This window comes from Pelodiscus sinensis, chromosome 1 (genome assembly GCF_049634645.1).
Source record: "Pelodiscus sinensis isolate JC-2024 chromosome 1, ASM4963464v1, whole genome shotgun sequence".
In the NCBI taxonomy this organism is placed as follows: domain Eukaryota; kingdom Metazoa; phylum Chordata; order Testudines; family Trionychidae; genus Pelodiscus; species Pelodiscus sinensis.
Genome location: NC_134711.1, coordinates 5,749,149 through 5,774,297, shown reverse-complemented (window position 1 = coordinate 5,774,297; position 25,149 = coordinate 5,749,149). Strand labels below are relative to the sequence as shown.

The 25,149-nt window shown below is 42.9% G+C and overlaps 1 protein-coding gene across 1 annotated transcript in view; it reads left to right on the top strand.

The window, feature by feature from the left end:
• EXOC4 (exocyst complex component 4) overlaps window positions 1-25,149 on the top strand; it is a 626,684-nt gene that overhangs the window by 57,550 nt on the left and 543,985 nt on the right. Inside the window, exons 4-6 of the mRNA XM_075925646.1 lie at window positions 2,328-2,509; window positions 5,020-5,129; window positions 22,769-23,012. Of these exons, the coding sequence (XP_075781761.1) occupies window positions 2,328-2,509; window positions 5,020-5,129; window positions 22,769-23,012 (536 nt within the window). The remainder of the gene's footprint in view (window positions 1-2,327; window positions 2,510-5,019; window positions 5,130-22,768; window positions 23,013-25,149) is intronic.

Genomic DNA, 25,149 nt, shown 5'->3' with positions numbered 1-25,149 from the left:
CTAAACAGGCCAAGCAAAACCGAGCAGTGCCAAGGACAACCATCCACTGATGAAGTCCCCTAGCCTCTGGCTGCAGAAACCAAGAATTGAGGAACTACTTGGATAAGGGAATATGCTCCAGAGGCTATGAAACCTCGTCTCTTAGCCATGAGAGGAAACACGTTTCACAGTTATGGACTTCTTGGGGAAGCGGAGAAGTCTAGTTTCTTCTGTTTAATAGAGAAGTTTATGTAAAAGACCTTGAAGGCTACTTCAGGGTATTTCTGGATTTTGGGTTAAGTCAATTAGTACATATTTGGCCCATGAGTTGCCTTTATCTGTTCATATTTATTAAGGGTTAGGACCTGAGCTTGTCTACCTGCTTACTAAATCTCCATGCTTTTCATTTTTAATATCTAGCTGACAGGTGCATTGTTAGAATTTAAACTAAGTCTGAAGCAAATGTCTTCATTTATTTTTACTAACATGATCCTAGATAATTAAAAGAGATTTTAAAAAATTCAGTCTGCTTCCATTTATGCTGTCTTGAATGAGCATGTCTTTTTACTTGGATAATAAATCTCTGGAATAAGTCTCACTTTTGTTGCTAGTCACTTCCGGGTATTTAGTGCTGTGGTGTTTAGATTTCATACACTACAAAGGGGATGAGGTAGCTAGATTCAGAACAGCTGCAGAAATATCTTAGATGTTTGTAAAAGCATGGCTTTGTACACTATAAATCCTGGGCCAAATGTGAATTGACAGGATCTCCTGGTTTGCCATTCCCCAAGTTTTGTGGTCAAATTAATTTTCAGGGCACAGCTGGATGCTTGTGAAGGATCTCATTCTAGTGCCCAGCAGACATTAGCTGGTCACTCTTGAAATACATTGGCAGTTTTGTGGAAGAAGTTTGCCCAGAGCCTACATGCATTGTGCCAGCTCAAGCCACTGCCTGTTGCTTGAATAGTCTCAAAATTAGAGAGAACCTTGTTTCATGCTGAAAGTGTTTATTAATTAACCTTAAAACGTGAACCTCTTAGCTCTTGATAGCTCTGAATACTTTGCTCACTTCTCACCAGGCAGTCGGCGATTCCTATGTAAATCGCAATTTGATGGTTTAAAAGTTAGAATAGGAGTCTAGGAGATAAAGGACTCCAGACTTCCATTTTCTGCTGTGCTACTGCACTGCCTCACAGCTATACATGGGTAAGTGACTCTAACGTCTTCATGCCCATTGCCTCTATCTGTAAATGGGAATGGTGTGACTATTCTGGGAAGCTTGGGGAGCTTTCATTGTGTACATGGATGTGAGACTGTCTGTCTGGCTAGGGTGACTAATTGTCCCGTTTTTACCAGGACAGTCCCTTATTTAAGGCTTCTCCCAGCATCCTGACTTCTTTTTGTTTTTGTTTTAAACGGGCACATTGTCCTGTATTTCTCTTGCGGTGGGTGGAGGAGCCGCCAGCATTCAGGTCTTCAGCCTCTGAAGTCCCGAGCATTGGCAGCTCCCCTTCCTTCCCGCCTTCTGCGGGAGCGAACTTCATCCCTGCTGTGGGGCAGGGTGGGCGGAGAGCCGCCGGCACTTGGAGCTTCAGCTGTTGGAGCCCCGAGTACTGGGGCTCCTGGCACAAACGGTGGTGTCCCTTCCTCCTTCCCCTGTGTGCTGAAGTGCTGTGTGCCAGCGGCCCTCATCCCCTTGCCCTCCTGCAGGGCTGAAGCCCTGAGCGCCACTGGCCTGTCCTCCTCCTCCGTGGCACTGAAGCCCTAAGCTGCAGCAGCCTGCCCCACCTTTGGACTAAAGTCCTGAGCACCAGCAGGCCCCGTCCCCCTTGGTGTCCCGCATTCTGCATGGGGAAATATGGTCACCATAAATTTGGCTCAAGTCAGAGGAAGAAGACTTAAGACCAGCTATTACAGCAGAGTATTTTCAAAGCCTTCTTACTTGCTAAATATATTGCGAGAAGCCCTGTGCTCTGGTTTTGTTTAACAATGTTCAGAATAGATTCTCTTTCACACAAACATCTGATGAGAAGTGTGAAAGTGCCTGTGACACTGATTGTGTTTGTGCTTATGTCAGTTCTGTAAGCTAACGTGCTTTTTTGGGAACAAAATGAAAAATATATTTCTCTTCTATTGAGTCTGCCTGCTTGAAACAACCTTCTGGGTAGTACTCAGCATGGTATTGATATGTACCAGAAAGAACAGAGATGGTTTCTCATTGACTCAAGGAAAAAGGGGTGTGGAAAACAGCGAGGAAGGTTTAGGGTTAGGAGAACGGAACCTCCATTTACTATTTAATAAAATTTAGTAACATGATACTTGTCTTACGTATTTAATTTTCTTTGCAGGTATCAGCAGTGGATTCGTTAGAGGGTCCTCTTCTTCAGGTGGAGGGCCTGAGTGATCTGAGGTTAGAGCTTCACAGTAAGAAGATGAACTTGCACTTAGTCTTAATAGATGAACTGCACCGTCATCTGTACATCAAATCTACTAACCGCGTGGGACACCAGAACAAAGAGAAAGGGAAAAGGTTGGCTTTAATTAGTGTTAACTGAGACCTTGCGGGCAGGGGCGGGAGGAATTATTTTCTCCCTTGATAAGTAGAAGGCCCTACAGAGAGAGATTGTCGTCATCTTCTGCAGAATCTAACCTTTCATTGGGAGCAGGAGGGAATATATCGAGCTCTGGTGGTGGAGAATAAAACTGAACGATGATGGTCCCTTCTGACCTTAAAGTCCGAGTTCGTGCTTCCTTCCTGAGCCTGCAGACGGACTACTCCAGTGCCACTCCTGCTACTCAGACATTGTCACACTGCAGCCCAGTGAGGACAGGCAAAAGTGTTGTCAGTTTCCACTGCTGCTATTTGTAACCCGGTGGGTAGCAATGACATTGGCAGTCAGAGCAGTTTCACTCTGCTGCACATTAAGGAATGCTATATGCAGCAACAGAGGCAGGCAGTTAGCATGGTGTAGTAGGGAGGAGATAGAGGTTGAGGAGGGGTAGATGAATAGATATTCCCCATCCCTATGCAGTGTTCAAGAGGCTCTAGTGAGGGGTAAGAGGAAGAACTGAGAGAAAGCATGCTTAAGAATATAAGAATGGCCATAGTGGGTCAGACCAAAGATCCATCTAGCCTGGAGTTTTGTCTTCGGACAGTGGCCAATGCCAGATGCCCCCGAAGGAGGGAACAGAACAGGTAATCATAAAGTGATAGCTCTCCTCTTTCCCATTTCCAGCCTCTGACAAACAGAGGCTAGGGACACCGTTCCTACTCATCCTGGCTAAAAAGTATTGATGGACGTAACCTTCATCAATTTATATAGTTCTTTCTTGAAGTCTTCTGAAGTGAGTGAGAGGTAGAAAATAGGGAGAAGAGAAGCAGATAGAGAGGTAAGAGGGAATACAATGAAAACAACGCAGAGCAAAGAAGCATCATGATTTATTATGGGAAGAAAAACTAATAGTGAAGCCAGTAAGGGTAAGCAGGATTAATCAAAATAGAGGGGGCTCAGTCAGTTACTTTCAACAAATTATTAAATTGGAAGTTGATTGTAGTTGAAATTTCCAGGCAGGAGGCTTCTTAATGAGTCATCATAGCCTCTTGCTTACTCACCCCATTAATTAAAAACAAACACCAAGTTTGCTGCCCCCATATACACACTTGCTGATAAACGACAGTCCCGTGTTCCTGCTACAGGGACACGTATCTCTCTCCTGCTCTCCTTCCTTACATTGAACACACCCCCTCTGGTCACACCTCATCGCTTGCATGGCAGGGACAGTCTGTCATTGGATGATAGAGCAGCGCCTAGCAAAGCTGGGCTCGATCCTAATGGAGGGCCCAGAATACGACTGTAATAATTGAATGTTGTTAATTGCACTGCACTGACATGCAGAACTTTAACGCCTCTGAATTGTCAGTGGGCGGGTTGATTTTTTTTTAGGAGATTTTTCACATAGTCACATGGGCTTTTAGTTGGTGGGTGCTGAGTTACTGTTCCTGCCCCTAAGGTAACCTAGTAATCTTATTATAGGAGCATTGTTTGTTTTTCTTAACCTGCTTCCTCATTCGGCCTCTTGCCTTACCTTATGTGGGTGGGCAGCTTGATGCACTCTTGACAAATAAATGTTGCCTTTTTTTCCATATATAACCCTCATGGAAGAAGTAATGAGCTGCAATTTGAAAGAGGATGCAGGATGTTGTGGAGTGGGCTGGGAGGGGATTTCCATTCAAAGCCAGCTGCTTAGAAGGCCAGGAAGTGGACTTGATCCCTTCTAGTAAACTAGAAGCTGGTTGCCTCATTATATGGTTAAGCTCCCAGATCAGAATCAGCTGTAGAAAGACTATATACCATAATTTTAGCATGGATTCTTTTCGTCAGTGCTAGAAGATGATGCTTGGCAATAACCAAGCAAATCCCTTAGTAAACCATCTCAAGTCTTGAGGTCTCTGAAGCGTGCACTGTGGGCCGTGAGAATTTATAGGCGGGGCCTTGGGCAGAAGCAGCAGGGCTAGGGATTAGCTTCCCCCAGCTATCCCTCAGCACCAACCGGACTGCGCTGCATGGGGTTCCAGTGGCGATTCAAAGGGCTGCGGGCTGGCTGCAGTGGTGGCCTGGAGCCCGGGGCTGTTTTAAATAGCTGGGTTCTGGGACAACTGCACCCTCCCTCCCATTCTCCGTCAGCAGCCCTGGTGACATATATTAAATCAGTGAGGCTTCATGTGGGAAGAGGGCTGCCTTTATGGCTCTAGTTATGGGATAGGGGCCCTGCTTTCCTCTTACGCTTGTCTTTTTAAATGTGCTTGCAGTAGTAGTGACTCTTTTGTCTTGTTTTCTTATACTCTCCCTTCTGTTGGTATCCAACTGTTGTTTCCGCTCTTATACTTAGACTGTAAGCTTCTCAGGGCTGGGACTGTCCATGTTAAGTGTTTTTATAGTGCCTAGCATAATAGGATGATGGTCTATGATTGGGGTCCCTGGGTACTGCCGTAATAAGTAACAATAATATGTTGGTTCATTTTTTTCCCCCCCTGCCCAGTTCACTTGTGAAGGATGCTTCTCCCATGCCACTTATTGATGTGACTAACTTGCCTACGCCTCGGAAGTTCCTTGACACCTCCCAGTTCAGCACTCCTGGGAGCACTAGCGGTGAGTAGAAAGACTTGCACGTGTCATTTGTAGCTTTGGAAGTGCATTTGTAAAGGCCAAGAAATCTCATTAGCCCCATTTGTGATGGGGTGTCTCTCAGACAGAAAAGGGGTAGCCAAGTCCTGCCTCAGAAGGAGCAATGGAGGAGAATCCTGCGAGCAGCCCAACGTGGCTGCAGGAATCCTAGCCAATTGAGGAGGTGCAGGGGGCAACCAATCAGGGCCCAGTAGACTCCGGTAAAAGGGAGCTGCAGGGCAGAGCCCAGGGAGTAAGGGCTACATCCATGGAGGGCTGAGAGAACTGAGAGCGCCTTGAACAGAGCAGTGGCTGACTCCTAGGCCTGAGCAGCTCTGACTGCCCTGAGGTGAAGGCGAAGACGGTGCTGGGGCCAAGGGGGAGTGGCCCAGCGAAGTAGAGCAGCACTGACTGAGGGTACAGTGGACTAGCAGGAGGCTGCTTATTTACAGGATCCCTGAGTTGGTGCCTTGAGTAGTTAGTGGGCCCATGTCCCCCCACTCGCCCCTGAGGAGGTGGCTGGATTGTTGGGAAGATACACTCCTCTCCCAGAAGGGGGGAACCCAGATGCCGACATAGTTGGAGGGTCGAAGCACAAATCGGATGCTGCGGTTCTGAGAGCAGAGAGAGGAGCTGTGGGGTGGGGGCAGAGACCGTGATAATCGGCAGACTGCAGATGTGGGCATCAGCCTTGAGCTAATCCCCAGTATGAGCAGGAGAAGGCGCCAATTTGGCCAGGAGGGCTGCACCCCTTGATGTCATTTCACAGATGGGGGACATGGAGCATGGAAATGTGAAGTGACTTGCCCAAGGCTGTAGAAAGGTGGTGACAGAACCAGGGATAGCTAGAATGTAGTCTCATGACTCCCACTCAGTTATTGAGTACAGGTTGAACCTCTCTAGGCTGACATTCTCTGGCCTCGGGGGGTAGCCGGGTTAGTCGGTAACTGAATAAACTTAAACAACAACAGATAGTCTTGCAGCCCCTTGAACACTTAAAAAAAATATGAATGGAGTTAAGGGGCCTAAGGGACAAATAAATAGCAGAGAAAGATAGGGAATGGGGAGGGAAAGGAAGGAAAAAAATATATTGTCCGTGTCCATGGTAAATGAGACGGATGGAGAGGGTTCTGAATACTCCAAGTACCCGGTGCTTGGCTTTTTATGTCATTAGAGTGTGGAATGTAGAGGGCCATCCAGTTAAGGTCTTTGTTTAAACCTTTATTGTAGGTGTCAGACTTGTACATTATATCAAGTTCTGCAGCTTTTCTCTCCAGTGGTTTTTAGTCACTTTTAGATGGATGAGTAAGTGCCCAGGCAAGTTGAAATGTTCCCCAACAAGTTTCTGTGTGGTACCATTTCGAATATCCGATTTGTGTCCGTTAATCCATTGTCGTATATACTGTCCAGTTTGGTTAATATATGTGGCAGAGGGGCAGTGCTGGCACTTGATGGCTTAGATCACATTGGTGGAGGTGCAGTTTGTATGAGCCTTTGATTTGGTGGCTTATGTGGTTAGGTCCTGTGATGATGATGCTTGTATGGATGTGTAGGTGCAGTTGACACTGGAGCTGATTGCAGGGTTGGGTTCCTGGGTGAGTATGATAGAGGTGTGTTATGTCGTTTCTAGAAAGAATTTGTTTGAGATTAGGGGGTTGGCTGTATGTGAGGACTGTCCTGTTGCCCATGGCCTGAGAATGAGGGGTCATTTTCCAGGAGAGGTTGTAGTTTGTCACTGATGTGCGGGAGGGGTTTAAGTTGGGGGTTGTCGGTGAGGACCAGTGGTCTTCTGTTGTTTTCTTCGTTGGGCCTTTCTTGAAGAAGCTGATGCTTGGATCCTCGTTTGGCTCTGTCAATCTGTTTTTTCATTTCTCCAAGTGGGTATTTAAGTTTTAAGAATGCTTGATCTAGAACCTGTAGTTCAAGGGTGAGGAACCTTTTTTCAATTGGGGGCCGCTGACCCACAGAAAAATCACTTGGGGGCCATACACAAGTGAGAAGCAGAACAAAAACCCCCTCACTGAGGCCCCCCAATGAGGAGAAGGACACTTCTCACACACCAGAGCCTAGGGGGTTCCAGTCTAATAGAATTTGTGTGCTCCAGCCCCATGAGGCAAGGCAGCAGGGGCACTTGAGCACCAGCACCGGCTCCTCAATGTTGGGGAGAGCCCTGAGCTTCAGGGGCTGGAACCAGGCAAGATGAGGGCCACGCCCGAGGGCCTGAGGTTTCCCACCGCTGCTGTAGGTATTTATTTCTGTGGGACTGGAGCAAATCCGGTTGTATCTTAGGACCTGGCTATAAACAATTGACTGTGAAATGTTTCTGGGATGGGAGTTACAGGCATGTAGGTAAATGTAAGTCGGTAGGTTTCTGGTATAAGGTGGTGGAAATGTGGCCGTTGTGTAATTGTACTGTAGTATCTAGGAAGTGGATCTCTTGTGTGGACTGGTCCAGTCTAAGGTTGATGGTGGGGTGGAAGTTTGTTGAAATCCCTGTGGAATTCTTCTAGGGTCTCCTTCTCATGGGTCCATATGATGAAAATGTCGTCAGAGTAACTTCAGTAGAGTAAAGGTGCTAGGGGGCAAGAGCTGAGGAAACGTTATTCGAGGCCAGCCATAAAGATGTTTGCATATTGTGGGACCATTCGGGTGCCCATAGCTGTGCTGCTGACTTGAAGATATAAATTGTCCCCAAATTGGAAATAGTTGTGGGTGAGGACAGAGTCACAAAGCTCTGTAGCCAAGTGTTCAGTGGTGTCATCAGGGATAGTGTTCCTGACAGCCAGTAATCCATCATTGTGTGGAATGTTGGTGTAAAGAGCATCTACATGCATGGTGGCCAGGATGGTGTTTTCAGGAAGATTACTGATGTTCCATAGTTTCCTCAGGATGTCGGTGGTGTCTCTAAGATAGTTAGGAGTGCTGGTAGCATAGGGTCTGAGGAGAAAGTCAATATAACCAGAGAATCCTGCTGTAAGTGTACCTATGACAAGATGATGGGTCGTCTGGGATTTCCAGATTTGTGGATCTTGGGTAGAGCAGGTAGAACACTCCTGGTCTGGGATTTGGGGGTGTGTTTGTGTAGATTTGGTCCTGAGTAATATCCTTGGTCTGGCATGATTTTAGTTAGCCAGATGTCCACTTATCCTGAGTGTGGCCAAGTTTCTGGAAGTCCCAAAAAGTCTGTTTATAGCCACCAGTCTTGGCACTCAGTGTTCTATGCTGTTACTTACCTCTAATTTACCCCTACATGTCTTCTAAGAGCCCAGTAAGCAGCAGAAGTGTTGCTAATGCTGCTAGATCATAATGACCTCTTCGTGGTTCGGCAAATGCTCTGGTTGTTCAGATCCCGAGGGTGCAGAACTAGAGAGGTTCAACCTCTATTAACATGGTTGAGCAAATTTCTTCCTGACAAGTCATCTATTCACCTATTTTTTTTTTAATTTTCTGCCCAAATAAATTGTATTTAGTGCTATCTGTTGCTCCTAGTATTGATTGTCTCTTGGATATTCTTATTTCTGGTCAGGAGGGAGACTTCCTCCAATTCCTTGTGCATCTAGACATCATTTCACCTTATCTAATAGAGGAAGGACTGGCACACAGAGTGCAAATTTATTTTTCTGGGTTAGAGCCAAAACCTCAGAATTCGTTTTCTAAAAATCCTGGCTGAAACTGTTATCGGCAGAGGAAGCTCTGCCTATATAAATACAGCTTTTCAGCGTTTATTTCTCTAGTTTTATTGGTGCTAGGGAAATTTTCTTAATACAATATTTTGCACTTCCACATCTTTCATCTGAGCTTCTGAGAGCACTGCACAAAGGGTTAGTTCAGCTTTACAACATATCAGCGAGTTTAGTAGGCAGGGTTGTCCTTATTTTAGAGGCGTATGTTGCAGCTTAGAAAGAGGTGGGGTTCACAGCTCTGTGTGCTGCCCAGCTAAATAGGTCATGCAAGATGGAACACCCTTTCTTCATCGTGCATGTAACATCTCCCCTTTACACAAACTGTAAAGGAAATTAAAAGTTAATAACCAGGTTAAGAAAAAGTTTTCCTCCACTTTTATTTTTGTGTCTAATTTTGTCATCCTCTCATTGCTGTTAATTTTTTTTCCTTTGATTCTTTTTTTCCCCTGGTTTCTTATCTCCTTCATTTTCTGTTTCTCTGTCTCACATTTATGTCATAAGAACATAAGAATGGCCGTACTGGGTCAGACCAAAGGTCCATCTAGCCCAGTAGCCTGTCTGCCGACAGTGGCCAACACCAGGTGCCCCAGAGAGGGTGGACCGAAGACCATGATCAAGCGATTTGTCTCCAGCCTCTGACAAACAGAGGCCAGGGACACCATTTCTATCCCCTAGCTAATAGCCTTTTATGGACCTAACCTCCATGAAATTATCTAGCTTCTCTTTAAACTTTGTTATAGTCCTAGCCTTCACAGCCTCCTCTGGCAAGGAGTTCCACAGGTTGACTACAGGCTGTGCGAAGAAGAACTTTCTTTGATTAGTTTTAAACCTGCTACCCATTAATTTCATTTGGTGTCCTCTAGTTCTTCTATTATGGGAATTAATAATTAACTTTTCTTTATTCACCCCCTCCACACCACTCATGATTTTATATACCTCTATCATATCCCCCCTCAGTCTCCTCTTTCCTAAACTGAAGAGTCCCAGTCGCTTTAACCTCTCCTCATATGGGACCCGTTCCAAACCCCTAATCATTTTAGTTGCCCTTTTCTGAACCCTTTCCAAGGCCAAAATATCTTTTTTGAGGTGAGGAGACCACATCTGTACACAGTATTCAAGATGTGGGCGTACCATCATTTTACACAGGGGCAGTAAGGTATTCTGTGTCTTATTTTCTATCCCTTTCTTAATTATTCCTAGCATCCTATTTGCCTTTTTGACCGCCGCTGCACACTGTGTGGAAGTTTTCAGAGAACTGTCCACGATAACTCCAAGATGTCTTTCCTGATTTGTCGTAACCAACTTAGCCCCCATCATACTGTACGTATAGTTGGGGTTATTTTTCCCGATATGCATTACTTTACACTTACCCACATTAAATTTCATTTGCCATTTTGTTGCCCAATCACTCAGTTTGACAAGAACTTTTTGGAGTCCCTCACACCGTCTGCTTCTGTCTTGACTATCCTAAACAGTTTGGTATCATCCGCAAACTTTACCACCTCACTGCTTCCCCCTTTCTCCAGATCATTTATGAATAAGTTGAAAAGGATTGGTCCCAGGACTGACCCTTGGGGGACACCACTAGTTACCCCTCTCCACTCTGAAAATTTACCATTTATTCCTACCCTTTGTTTCCTGTCTTTTAACCAGTTTTCAGTCCAAGAAAGGACCTTCCCTCTTATCCCATGGCCTTGTAATTTACACAAGAGCCTTTGGTGAGGGACCTTTTCAAAGGCTTTCTAAAAATCTAAGTGTACTATATCTACTGGATATATCTAGTGTCATGGCCCCTTTGTTTAACTTGATGGGCTTTCATTTCTCCTACACAGCAAACTTTTTCAGGGCTGGTTGTTCGCTAAAGAGAGCGTTTGTGTGTCTGTTTAGGAGGGGATGTGGGAAGAGCATTCATTTGTGACATCTGAGTGCCAGTTGATGGATTTTTCTCCCCCACAACCTCTTGCTGAGTGCTTTCCACGGAATCTATGATTTGGTGGCTTCAGTGCTAGAATATAGAAGCCTCCCAAAAATAAGGCACGTCTGGTCATTCCTGAATATTTAGTTAAAAGGACTGGTTCAATAATTGCTCAAGATCGCATGACAAATAAGTAGAAGACCTAGCAAAACTGTTTCCTTATGTAAGCACTGCCTGAACTCTCCTCCGTACCTATTCACATAGTTCATCTGCTCCTGGTGCTTTTTCATCTCCTGAAATCCTAATCTTCTGTGTGTGCAATACAAATGACAAGTTGTGGAGGAGCTGACTGTGATGTCGCAAAGGATTCTGACTTCACTGGGGAGTAACGAGAAGATGGACCTATTTAATAAACATAAAAGCCAACTCTGTGTGAATGTGCTCAGCAATAATAAGACCAAGTGAGGAAAATATCAGCAAAACAGCTTCTAAATAATGCTTATCTCTTCTGATTATTTTGATTTTCGGAGCGTTGCATAAACTCAGTAATGCCCATCACATAGTGTGCAGTAGCTAAGCTCTCATCACTGTACAAGGCTAGCCTGCAGATTGTGCCCAGTCCTGTCAAATGCCGACCTGACCACAGAGATGAATGCATTTTATTGTCTGACGCTGGATGACTGTGATTCTCTGTACTTAGGAAGGAAGTCCATTTCCTGAGGAGGCGCCAGCTCATTCAGAATACGTGGCTGGCCACCAACAGCCCCTAGGAACACTTGATCCCAGGTTCTTTTCGTGTTGTTAGTGTTTTCTTTGCAATGCTTTCACCTTAAGATTAAATGTGATTTCTTAGCACTGTGTGGTACCTTTATAAATGTGGGCAGATGCGCTGCTTATAGCCTCCCTTGTGGGAGAGCAAACCACTGATGCTGGCTGTGTTTAAGCAGGCTAACTTGTTGGGGATAGTACAGTGTAGGCTGGGAACTAGGGGTGTAAGCAACTAGTTGACTAGTCGATTATCTGATCAGCAAAACCTTATTGAATAGTTAACTAGTCCCTCGAGTAGTCGCTTTCCCATCTTGATGCCTCTATCAGAGGCAGCAAGGGGAAGGAGCAGAAGCCGGTGTTGGGGGGAGCTGGCTTAAAAGCTAGTCCCCCACCCCTCCCTTGCCCCTCCGCGCGTTCTCTGCGGGGGGCAAGGGAGGCAGGGGAATAATGGAACTGGGCAGAAGCCGGGAATCAGTTGATTACTGGCTTCCACCCAGTCCCAGATGGTATGCCTCTGTTTTTAAAATGTATTCTGAGCCTACTGGCTCTTAATACGTTTAAAAGGCTGGAGCGCAGCAGGGGGGAGAGGGGCGAACCCAGCGTGAGCTGGTTTCTGGCTTGCACTGGGTTGCCCCCACTGTTTCAGCCTTTTAAATGCATTACAGCCTGATGGCTCTTAATACATTTAAAAGGTAGGGCCGCAGGGGGGTCCCCCGCTCATAGATTTTCCGTCAACTAGTCAGTCAACTAGTCGATTAGTTCATTAAACTAAATTTAACATTCCTACTGGGAACTGTATAGTCTGGATAAACCCTAATTAGGGAGTAACAGAGAGGTAACCGTGTTAGTCTGATATTGGTAAAACAAAAAAAAGGAGTCATGTAGTCACTTTAAAGACTAACAAGATGGTTTATTAGGCGATGAGTGTTCGTGAGGCCGACCTACTTCTTCAGCTCATTCTGAAAGCGAATAGGCAGACCATTATATAACAGAGGGATACAGATAGGAAGGGGAGAGATGATATCTGTGAGCCAGAAAAATGGGTTCCATTACTGGGCAATGGAGGAGACAGGTCTTGAACTTTGACATTTCTTTTTCTTGGTCTCTTTTCTTTGTCGCATTCTGTAGGGTGCTAAGGGAGCATCCCTCTGACTTGACAAGACAGTGTGCTTTGGAGCAGCTGTTCCATAGGTGTAATTGAGCATATACAGTCCACATGAAATATACATACAAGTTGTTAGGACATGACAACTATGTGTTTTTCAGAGAATTTTGTTTAAAGGTATCTCCAGTCAGTGGCCTATTAGAGTATGCAGAGCTCATGGTGCTATCAGGTAATTGAAAACCCTAGTGTATATGGTAAAAACTAATATTGCCTTGAGCTATTAAAGTTCTTTTTGCCTTTTACTAATGAAACAAAAAATGGCCATGTGTATTAATGCACATAATTATAAGACACTGAGTCACTTGAGCTGTGGCAGGATTGTGTACAGTATCCCTTTCTCCATTTGCCACTCAGGAGAGATGTTAGCTTAGACTGTAGAATCTTTCCAGAAAATCAAAGCAGCTCCTACTGTACTTAACAAAATCTGCAGTAATTTTCAGGTGAGCCTTGGAGTCATTTCCCTGTAGCAGTAGCTGTTTAGTCACCTTCTTGCCTGTTTGGAGAAATACATTTACTTTGAAATTCTATTTCTCTGCCAGTGCTGCATGTTTACAGGGGTTCCCCTACTGCCTCTTGCTTTCTGGAACTGAGGGCTGTGTCTACACTGGGCCACTTATTCCGGAAAATCAGCCACTTTTCCGGAATAAGCTGCAAGCTGTCTACACTGGCCCTTGAATTTCCGGAAAAGCAACGATGCTCTACTGTACAAAATCAGCCGCTATTCCGGAAATACTATTCTGCTCCCGCTCGGGCATAAGTCCTTATTCCGGAACACTGTTCCAGAAAAGGGCCAGTGTAGACAGCCCAGTAGTCTTTTCCGGAAAAAAGCCCCGATCGCGAAAATGGCGATCGGGGCTCTTTTCCGGAAAAGCGCATCTACATTGGCCACAGATGCTTTTCCGGAAAAGCAGCCTGCCAATGTAGACGCTCCTTTTCCGGAAAAACTGAAAACGGAATAGTATTCCGTTTTAAGCATTTCCGGAAATTCATGCCAATGTAGACATAGCCATAAAGTGTGCGCGTGCACTGTTAAAGCAGTTCTTAGGGCTGCATTGCTCAGACACCCCACGAGGGCACTTGGTAAAATTCCAATAAGAGACAAGCCGGAAGCTTTACGTATTTATGCCGTTCTGTGGAATGATATTATGATTAGTGATATGTAAATCTTATGGCAAAGGGGTGAATAATGTAATCAAATGACAGTAACCCCAAATATAAGAATAAGCAAATATCTCCATAGGAATGACATAGTAATTTCTAAAATTAAGTCACTGGCTGTGTACCCTGATTGAGCAAGGTACTTTAAGCATGATTCCTGTTGAGCTTAATAGAGGTACTTGTGTTTAAAATATCCTACTGAATAAGATATTAAAAAATGCAATTTTGCCTTGAAAAGGGACTGTGAAAATGTTTTATAGTGCAGTTTCCTGTTTAATGGCTATCAGTTACTTCTAGTTTAAAGTTGCTCAGTTAAGTTAAACTGTGTTTTGTTTTACTTGACAGCATTGCGGTCTCACTATGAGATCTAAGGCCAGGCCTACACTATAGGGGAAAGTCAAATCAAGATGGTCAACTCCAACTACCATAGCTAGAGTCAACACACCTTGCTTCAGGTTTCTCTGCTGTCCTTGTAGTGGGAGACTGACAGGAATAAATGCTCCCTTTGGCTTCCCTTACTTCTCGCAGGAGCAGAGTACTGGCTGCTGATGGGGGCACCCACCTGAGTTTGATTTAGTGGATCTTAACTAGATCTGCTAAATTGAACTCTGGAGGATGGATCACCGCCAAGTTTGTCTTCCCTGAAGTGAAGAATATGGCCTAAGCCAAGCATGGTTCTTTCCTAATGCATCATCATTGGCACTGAAGATTCTGCAGACTAAATGATCCTCAGTTACATTTGGATTGTTCCTGATGCTTTTGTTAAAGTTACACAAATGCAAAGGAGGGCTTACTTGGAAAGCAATGGGGTTCCACAGGTGTAACTGTGAAGACCTAGTATAGCTTGCAGAATTTTTACCCTCTTCATGAGGCTGGTTTATAGATTCCAAGACCAGAAAGGACTATTGTGATAATCAGTTTGATAGCCTGTATAATACAGGTTGTAGAAGTTGAACATAATTCCTAAAACAGTTCTTTTAGAAATAACTTTAATCTTTGTTTAAAATTGTTGCTGATAAAGAATCCACCATGATCCTTGGTAAGTTGTTCCAATGGCTAATTACCCTCTATGTTAAATGTACCCTTTATTTCCATGATTGATAAACAGGAAAAAGATATGCCCTGATTTCCAGATGCCAACATGAGTTTTCAGAGCTGGGATGTAAAAAAGAAACCCTTGATTTTACCTGTAAACTGAGGAAAATATAAATTAATTGTGATGCAATAAACAGGGAAGCCCATGATGTCACTTCTATACCCCTTATTAGTATAGAACCACACTTTAAACTGACAGCATCAGTCTGGTTGGTTGTGGTTTGAAGCATGCAATGTTTTCTCACTTTTTTTTAAAATGTAGTTTGTATTTTTTGTGTGTGAGCAGTCAAATAATCCAAATGCTTGAAACCAGTTGGTCGTCTTCTATAACGTAAGCGATATATTTTCATCTAGTTTCTTCTTTGAGTCCAATATCTTGTTTGACTAAACCTTATCTTTTAGAAAGGTATTCAGTCTTGATGTGAAGGCTTCAAGTTCTCATATGAATGCAAATGAGGAAACACTTAAATGAAATTAATTGAGTTAAATCGGCATGTGTCGTCTCAGAATCCGAGCTAATAATGCCATGTTGAGGAGGACAACCTGCTTAGATTAAAATGATCTAGAAAAATCAAGGAATTGTGGGTAGAACTGTGTGAAAACCTGTGCTGTAGAAAGTCTGATTTCTTCCATGGTATTTGATCCTTCCAACATTTTGATATTGGAGTGGAAAGGGAGGCAGGTTAGAAATGACTCAAACGTGTATAAAACCATTACTTTATGATCATACCATTTTGTTTTCTAGGGCAGTACGCATGGGCCAAAGTAGAAATTGAACAATGGAAATTATGCAGGTGAAAGCTTTCCTAGTAATCTCATAGTAGGCCTGCGGGGCCCTATGAATTTGCGTTCTTTTAATAAAGAAGGGTTAAAGGAAGAGAAATGTGATCTGGAAAGACATAATGTGGAGGGTTAGGTACATTAATAGCTATTATCCAGGATGGGCAGGGATGGTGTCCCTATCCTCTGTTGGCCAGAAGCTGGGGATGAATTACCATATTTTAGCGAATATCCCTTGCACCCGAATATACCCCACAGTTTTTCCAAATTGAGTAAAAAAAATCTTGTATACCCTGCGCATGAGTATAAACCACAGGGTATATAAGACTTTTCTTTCAAACTGTGCTGGGGTATATTAGCTAATTCTTGGTGCTGGGGGGAGGGGAGAATTAGCCAGCCTAAACGCCCCGGTTTCTGCAGGCACTCACCGTCCCGGTTCCTGTGCAGCTGCCAGCCTCCAGGTGGGGGAGTGCTCATCCCTCTGGTTCCTGCGCAGCCTCCGGGCAGGGGAGCGCTCATTCCCCTGGTTCCTGTGACTGCACAGGAACCGGGGGATGAGCGCTCCCCCACCCCTTCCTGCGGTTGTGCAGGAACCAGGGGGATGAGCGCTCCCCTTCCTGGAGGCTGGCGGCTGCGCGTGAACTCACCAGGTGAGTAAAAAAAATATTGTATACCCCGCACCTGAGTGTACCCCATGGGGGGAGTGCGGGGTTTGTAAAAACTCATATAACTCACGGGTTATGTGCGCTAAAATACGGTACTTGGTGATTACCTGTTCTGTTCATTCCCCGTGGGGCACCTGGCATTGGCCACTGGACTTGATGATCAAGAGATCATCAAGTCCAGTCCCCTGCCCTCATGGCAGGACCAACCATGGTCTATATCATCCCTGATAGATGTCTGTCCAAACTGCTTTTAAATATCTCCAACAATGGAGATTCCATAACCTCCCTAGGCAATTTATTCCAATGTTTAACCCCCATGAGAGTTAGGAAGTTTTTCCTAATGTTCAACCTAAAGCTCCATTGCCACAATTTAAGCCCATTGTTTCTTGTCCTATCATCAGAGGCCAAGGAGAACAATTGTTCTCCCTCCTCCCTGTGATACCCTTTTAGATACTTAGATTCTTTCAGTCTTCCCTCGTAGCTCATGTGCTCTAGACCATACGTGGCCAACCCGAGGCTCGTGAGCCACCCCCATGGCTCATAAGCCACCCCCGCACCTCCAAAAACAGCCTCCTTCTCCCGGCTCTCTGTGCTGACCTGGGCAGGGGATCCGTCTGGTGCGGCCATGAAAGCTGCAGAAATAACTGCGGGATCCTGCTGTGGCCCAAAAGCCTCAAAACATGTTTAAATGCGATTTTTTTAAAGGGGCAGAGCAGAACAGGGGGCTCCTTTTAAAGGGACAGAAAGGGCAGCATGTTTTTGTTTGTTTTTTTTGCTTGACAACATTGCTCCTGTTCTTCATGCTAGATCTACTGCTATCTTGGCTGTTTGCCCAGACTGGGTTGGCCACCCCTGCTCTGGACCTTTAATCATTCTTGTTGCTCTTCTCTGGACCTTCTCCAATTTCTCCACATCTTTCTTGAAATGTGCTGCCCAGAACTGGACACAATACTCCCAATTGAGGCTTAATCAGTGCAGAGTAGAGCGGAAGAATGACTTCTCATGTCTTGCTCACAACACTCCTGTTAATTCAGGAGTCTCTTATGTTTCTATGTGCCTTAAATGGAACATAAATTGTGATTAAGCAAATAATTGTGCATTTTTAGCAGTTTGTTTCCCATAGTATAGATTTATGATAATGTCTTATCTTTTCACTGGAGGACATAAGAACAGGGATACTGGCATAGTATCTTGCCTCCGAAAGTGTCCATTGACAATTTTGAGTGACCTGTCCCCTGTTGTTTTACCCCGGCTCATAGTCATTGGTGAATCTATCCTATATTTTTTTAACCTAGTTATACTTTTGGCCTTCACAACGTCCCGTGGCAATGAGTTCTGTAGGTTGACTGTGCATTGTGTGAAGAAGTACTCCTTCTGTTTTGTTTTTGAATGTGTTACCTGTTCATTTCCTAGGGTGACTCCTAGTTCTTGTGTTATGTGAAGGGGTAAATAACACTTACTGTCACCCCACTGTTCATGGTTTTATAGAACTCTGCCATATCCCCCTTTAATCATCTCTCTTCCTAGGTGAGCAGTCCCAGTCTTTTTAATGCCTTATCATATGGAAGCTGTTCATATCCTTAATAACTGGTGTTGCCCTCACCGCACCTTTTCTAAGTCTAATTTTTTTTTATTTTTTGGGATGGGGTAACTACAATGGCAAGTAGTATTCAAAATGAGGGTGTACATACAATTATATAGTGTTGTTATATTTTCTATTTTATCTACCCCTTTCCTAATGGTTCCTAACATTTTTTTTGCTGTTTTGACTGCCATTGCATGTTAAGTGAATGTTTCCAGAGAACTATGCAGAATCACTCCAACATTGTTTTTGACTGGTAACACCAAACTTAGATTGAATAATTTTGTATGTGTAGTTGTGGTCATGTTTGCCAATGTATGTAACTTGGCAATTAACATTGAATTTCATTGTCATTTTGCTGTCCAATTACCCAGTTTTTTGAGCTCCCTTTTTAATGCTTTAAACAAATTTCTAATCTATTGGAGTGTCGAACTGCTGAAACGGGGAGGGAAGGATGCTAATTCTAATGGAAATAACTTTATTTAAAAGCTTGGTCTATACATGTCATTTTCACTTGGAAAATATCATCTGAAAAATGTTCAACTCATTAGCATGTCTTAAGAAGCTACGTGGGTTTCATTTGTGCCTCTTCATAATCGTTTTATTTTCAGAATACAACAAAAATGACTAATAACTGGATTTTTCCCCCCTTTCCTTTGCTGACACTCAAAAGGAGATGGAAATATAACTTGTAGACACATAAATGACTTGATTGTTTTATGGTGGCATTAATATTTTTTCATGTCTTGTCTACTTACTCCAAAGACTAATGAAATGAAATAAGGAAAATGATCCGATTTGTTCTTAAAAATTCTTGGCACATATACTCTAGCTATAACACTTTAGATCTAGGTGTTAAATGTGCTCTGAGTTGAGGTTGAGGTTTTGATTTGATAGAAATGAGTGGAGTTGTTAGTGTGTATCCCTAAGGCAAGAGCAGATACTGGTCAAGACCTCCAGGAAAGATCCCTGACCCCCTGGATAGGTGGTAACTGTGAGGCAAAATAAAAGCAATAATCTAAAGGTTACATAGTGTTTTCCGCTTATAGAATATTTTATATCTAGTTAAACAAGTACTTAAACCAGACCTCAATTGTCAATTATATGTTAAGTGGCAATGTGTCTGTTAGTGTTAGCAAGATATCTTTGCATGGATGTGATCTATTGGTGTTGCACCCGAGGGATTAAAACAGAGGGGCTGTGTCTACACTGGGCCACTTATTCCGGAAAAGCAGTCGCTTTTCCGGAATAACTTGAAAGCTGTCTACACTGGCCGCTTGCTTTTCCGGAAAAGCAATGACGATCTGCTGTAAAATTGTCAGTGCTTTTCTGGAAAAACTATGCTGCTCCCGTTCGGGCAAAAGTCCTTTTCTGGAAAAACTGTTCCGGGAAAAGGCCAGTGTAGACAGCACAGTAGTCTTTTCCGCAAAAAAGCTCCGATTGCGAAAATGACGATCGGGGCTTTTTTCCGGAAAAGCGCGTCTACATTGGCCACGGACGCTTTTCCGGAAAAAGTGCTTTTCCGGAAAAGCATCCTGCCAATGTAGACGCGCTTTTTCCGGAAATACTTATTATGAAAAATGGTTCCGTTTTAAGCATTTCCGGAAAAGGGTGCCAATGTAGACACAGTCTGGCAGTAAGGGTACATGACAATTGCGTATTTATTCCTAGTACTATTGAATGTGTTATGTCCTGTATCTCACCTGTAGTGCTTTCCCTGGGATGTAATTGTCTGGATGGTTATCTTTATGATGACCTTGCTCCGATGGGCTAAGGGCGCCGGGCGGGAGGGGACGACCTTCACGTACTGTGCCTTTGGTATAGGTGTTTGTGGGCCTGTTCCAGACTTGACATTTAGAATAGGGGTTCTTAACAGAATATCATAGCCTGCCTCAGAAATTTTTACCCTAGAGTGAGCATGAGGAGAAACCTTGTCAGAGTTATCTCCTTCCCTTCTACTTACTTAGTAGTCTCTTTCTATAAGGTAAGATCCATAGAGAGGTTTGGAACCTGTTCAGTGTAATCCACCTGGTACCAGCTGAATTCTAGGCACAGAAATCACTAGGTCAAGGTCATTTGATTTCCTACTAATGATTTTGGCTTTTGGGATGAAAGTTGGGAAAAAATTGTGAGCTCTGATTGAATTAGCATTGATCTAACACTCCCATCTCTATGTATATTTTGATTCTTTTACTTCATGCATCCAATGAAGTGAGCTGCAACACACGAAAGCTTATGGCCTAATAAATTGGTTAGTCTGTAAGGTGCCAGCGGATTCTTTGGTTGTTTCTAAAACAGACTAACATGGCTACCTCTCTGAAACTTGAGCTCCGAACTGACATTTGTGCACCAATAGCTTGATGATTCAAGTGCATTATAAGCATTTCCTATGTTATCGCTATTTGCCGGATACCTACCATACCCATAGTGCTTTGCTTAAAATTTCTCCCATGCACAAATAACATACATTTTAGTTGTGGGAAGTTTTTTAAATAGAATTTTAATTGGCATTGGTTGATTTTGATTGACATAAAAACTCAAGTTCTCTTCTGTCTTGACATTTTATCATCTTAATAGGGTTTGCTGTCAGTGTGTGGGTAATCTTCATCGTGCAAATTCATAGACGTTCAAACTCCTGTAGCATGATGGGATTGGTCTGGGCTGAGAGGACAGAGTTCAGGGTTATGCCAATTTAAGTGTATGATTTCTGCTGAGCAGGGCAGTCAGATCTATAATTAAAAGGACACCATCAGGATAATATCTCTGCAAGTCAGCTGGCATTGAAAGAAGTTTTAACTAATCTTTTAAAAATGATGCAAAATGAATCGTAATATGACAATAAAGAACATAGGAAAATGTGACAGTTACATGGGCATTTCCTGGGAGGAGAAGGTGGTATTCAGAGCAGTTGGAAACTTTTGTGGGCCTGGTGATCAGTTGTCTCCAGAAGGTGTTTGTAGTTGGTAACTTGGACCTGCTTTAAGTGTGCCTAAATATATGACCTTCCTGAAGTAGTTTTGAACAGGTTTCAAGCAAGATTTGTTGGTCTTTGCCCTATTTTGGTGGCCAGAAGACACATCATGATCCACAGAAATAGGACTATGGGACCATTGGTCAGACACTCTAAGGAACTAGATTAAAACATTCCCTTCCCCTGGAGGCAGTAACAGAAAACCAGAAGGTCCTCTCTAATATTTGATTAATTTTGGAGCTTGTATCTGGTTAAACAAAGTGTAGATATCATGAGTGGCTTTGTCTAAAAGGACTTTATATGACATGATGGTGGACACGATAGAAAATATAGTTATGTTGCCTTGTATTTTCACATTGGCTTTTCAGTCTTTGTTACTCAAGTTATTAAGCAATAAGCAACTTTTTTTACTTCTTAAATTCAGGAAAAAGGTGCCTGAAATGTTGCTTTTTCTATTGCTATAGTTATTGAAGATGTCTGTCCCATTCATCTACTATAGTTGAGAATTGAATGAGGAGGTATCTGTTTGGAACCTTCTCTTCTGAGTCCTCTTGTTTTGACATCTGTATTCTGACATTTAAGCTGAGCTGTCGATGCACCTTCTGTTACAGGTGGTGTCACTTCCATGGTTCATTCTAGCACTGTGTGTTCCTTGTCACATGCTGTTTCTCTTAAACTTGAAAATGGATTTCACAAATTCTAGAGGTTTATATAAATTTTAATTAAATTCTTGGATGATTTTGGAAGCATATTTTTAAATTGGTCTATTTTATTCCAGTAACTTTTACAGTTCTCATTTGTTCTATAGTCCGAGCTTGGTTCAAGGCCATCAGGATGAAACAGCTATTTGTCTCTAATCTCTGTATCAGTAACCATTATGAAGTTGGAATCTATTCATCCGTATACTTTGGAGCTGTGTCTGTGTGCATCTCATCAAGCTGTTAACAAGGAAAATGTCATTATAGTTCTTTATAATATAGTTTGGTTGGATATGCCTTGAAGACTCACTTCAAGTTGGTTTTTCAGCATATAAGTTAAATTTTTCACCCAGTCTTTAGTATAGACACCTTGTTGTTACTGTTCATTATCTGTAAATTAAGAAATGCTGATTAATGAGCATACTTAAAACAAATACACATTATCCTGCGACTTTGTGGTTATGGTCTCCTAGCAACCGAGTTTCCTGTCAAGACACTCCATATTATTTCAAGGAGACTTTATCCAGTTTACCCTTATTTCTCCATCGAGTTTTTCAAATGTAATCCCTTTTCTCCTTTTCACATCTTACTAAAAGGTTCTTATTAAAGAGTGTGATTAATATCTTCAGTCTCTTGACAGCAGTAATAAAATAGAATAGGATAACATCAAACCATTATTCCATACTGAATTGTAAACCAGAATGCAGAGAGGAAAAGAAAAGGTCCTTTTCTGCAAATTCATGAAGAGTTGGTTCTTGATAAATTAATTGCCTCTCATGATAAAAATAGCAGATAGCTAGGTTGGGGGTTCAAGCCTATAATTCCACTTATATGTGTAGTCTTAAAATCATTATTAATAAAACTCATAGTTTATGAAAGTCTTAATCACACTAGATTTTAACATGCCCCAGAACTGGCAGGTATCTTACGCTTCCTTATATGTGATCTCTAACTTTGCATCAGTCTGCTTTGCAGGCTGCCATGTCTTGTGTATAGCGAATAAAGTAGTTGTTTTTGTGTTCCAGCATTTATTCCTATAGTAGTTGATGAGGCAGAGGTCTGCTTGGAACAAGCCAGCTGGAACATTGTATTTGCTTGGCGTTGCTCTTACTTTGAATGGTTTGTCGTGGTGGTGTCATTTCAGTGCGAGAAATGAGCGTGCTAGAAATGAAAGAAGACACAGAGCTGGATCCAGAGGAGAACAGTACCATCTTCATGGGGATCCTCATCAAAGGGCTGGCCAAACTGAAAAAAATCCCTGAGACCGTGAAAGCTATCCAGGATCGTCTGGAGCAGGAGCTCAAGCAGATTGTCAAAAGATCCACCACACAGGTGGCAGACAATGGCTACCAGAGAGGAGAGAGCCTTTCCCAGGAGAACCAGCCGAGGTAGGCACATTTCAAATGCTGAGGTAGAGTACTGGCATTGGCTGTAAAAGTAAGCTCTGAGCTGAGGCTGCATCACCCTTTGGCTGCCGCAGTTAGCTCAAAATTTTAAAAATGTGCCCCAGTGACTCAGGAACTGAAATCCTTTGCAAGATCAGACAAGGTTTTTAATTATGTTAATGTACCTGGCGGTTTGGGCATTTGGTTTTATAAATATTGTTATGAATGATCCGCAAAAGACACATGGGTTTTGTTTTCCGTGTAGACTTCCAAAGAATATTAAAAAATGATGGAGGAATCGCCCTCCAAAAAGGGCAGAGGGAGAACTGTTCTTGAAGAAAATGATACGCAGTCTGTAATAAGGTGCCTCCTGCCTTTACAAGATGAATTTAAAGTCTTAAAGAAATCAATATAAAATGTGAGGTCCCCAATTAATAGCAAGCATTTGTAGAGACTAGGGAAACTGGGCCAACCTGGACAGATGGGCTACATTTTAATGGTCAGGGACAACTCCTGTCTTTAAAAGCCAAAGGTTCTTTATTTCACACGAGCCAAATTCTGTAAAAAGTTAAAGATGGGTAGAGGATATCTCTCACAACTGTTGAAATATTGTGAGGAGCTTCAGTGGTGGTAGGTTCTTGACCTCAGAACTTGGCAGATGAAGTATGTTTTAGTTTATCTTAAAAGCTAGAATTGGATGTTCATATCACTGAGCTCATTGGCTGTTCTCAGCTATGCTATGCTGAAAATATCTGTAAAAATCATTACTGCTGACAAATAATGTCTAATCAAGATGACTAAAAAAGATGAGCAACCCAGAGGGTCTGAATCTATAATGAAGCTTCTTACGGGCAGCAAGCACTAAGTGCATTAGATGTTCATGTAACTTGCATTACCTATTTTTCTTAATCTGGGTGCTGATTGTTGAAAGACAAGCTGGTATTCTTTCCTTCTGAGAAGTCTCATGTCCCCTTCTGCTTGGGCTGTAGGCCAAGAAGTCTGTGTTGCACATTCTAGAGCACTTTCTTTACAAACTCACTAAAAGGATGAAGTCCTCTCATTCCATGAGAAAATTACATTTCTGGAGCAACCCTAGAGTTTTCAAATTTGACAGTGCCCCAGTTTGGATTCTGAAACTACGTAACTTACATATGTGACTGCCTGTTTCTGTTCTGAAATATTAATTTACAGTGTTTTGCAGAATACCCAGTTTTAAAAAAGCCATTTATATACTACTACATATAGATGACTTTTTGGGGGGAAACGAGGGGAGAGAGGAAATGCATTTATTCTGTGAATTAACCATGATATACTTTAACGTCCCTCTATCCTATGCTTACCTCCAGGGGAGAACAGCAGTTTGAGGTACCATTAACCACTAGAGGGCAGTAGGAAGTTTTCAGTAATTAGCTGCTCAAGCAGTTGTAGAAATGATCAAAACTGTTTATTGCAGTATAGTTGTGTAAAGTACTATGGACTCTCCACATAGTGGGAATTGATCTGTAGCTAGTTTGTCTTCCAGCCTTTTTCACTAGCTATGAGGTTCGGAACAGTACCTCGATTCTTTAATATTTCTAGCAGTTTGTGTAAGCTCTTGAACAATTACTATTACTATTACAATTACTATTGATCGACAAAGATATTGGGCCAGATCCTCCGGCCATGTAAATTGTCATCATTTCATCCTCTTCAAACTGAGGTTTTACATCAATTAAAGGTCCAGCTCACTATGAGCAGCCGTATTGACTGTCTCATTACTAATCCCTGTTGCCTGAAGTCATGCAGCCTTCCCTTTAGAGTTCTGAGGAACTTTCCTTGCTTGTCTTTGCCCGCTCCTGTTGCTGAGGCTTGAACAGCAAAAACTAAACAAAACATCAAACCCCAAATGACCCTGAACTAAGTAAAGGACATGATCACTGGTAAAATGCATGCATTACCGTTGGTGACCTCAAGTGAGGATCACTCACTTCCTATGGGCTCATTCTCCTTTATTGCCCAGACAATAGGAGTCTGCCTCAGGGCATGTCACTGTGATATGTTTCTGTTTCTTGGTGAACCGAAGCCCAGAGCTTGAACAGACAAACTGCCCTAGCAGCCCTTTGTCATTGCTAATGTTTGTTCTGCTTAGGTCACTTGGTCC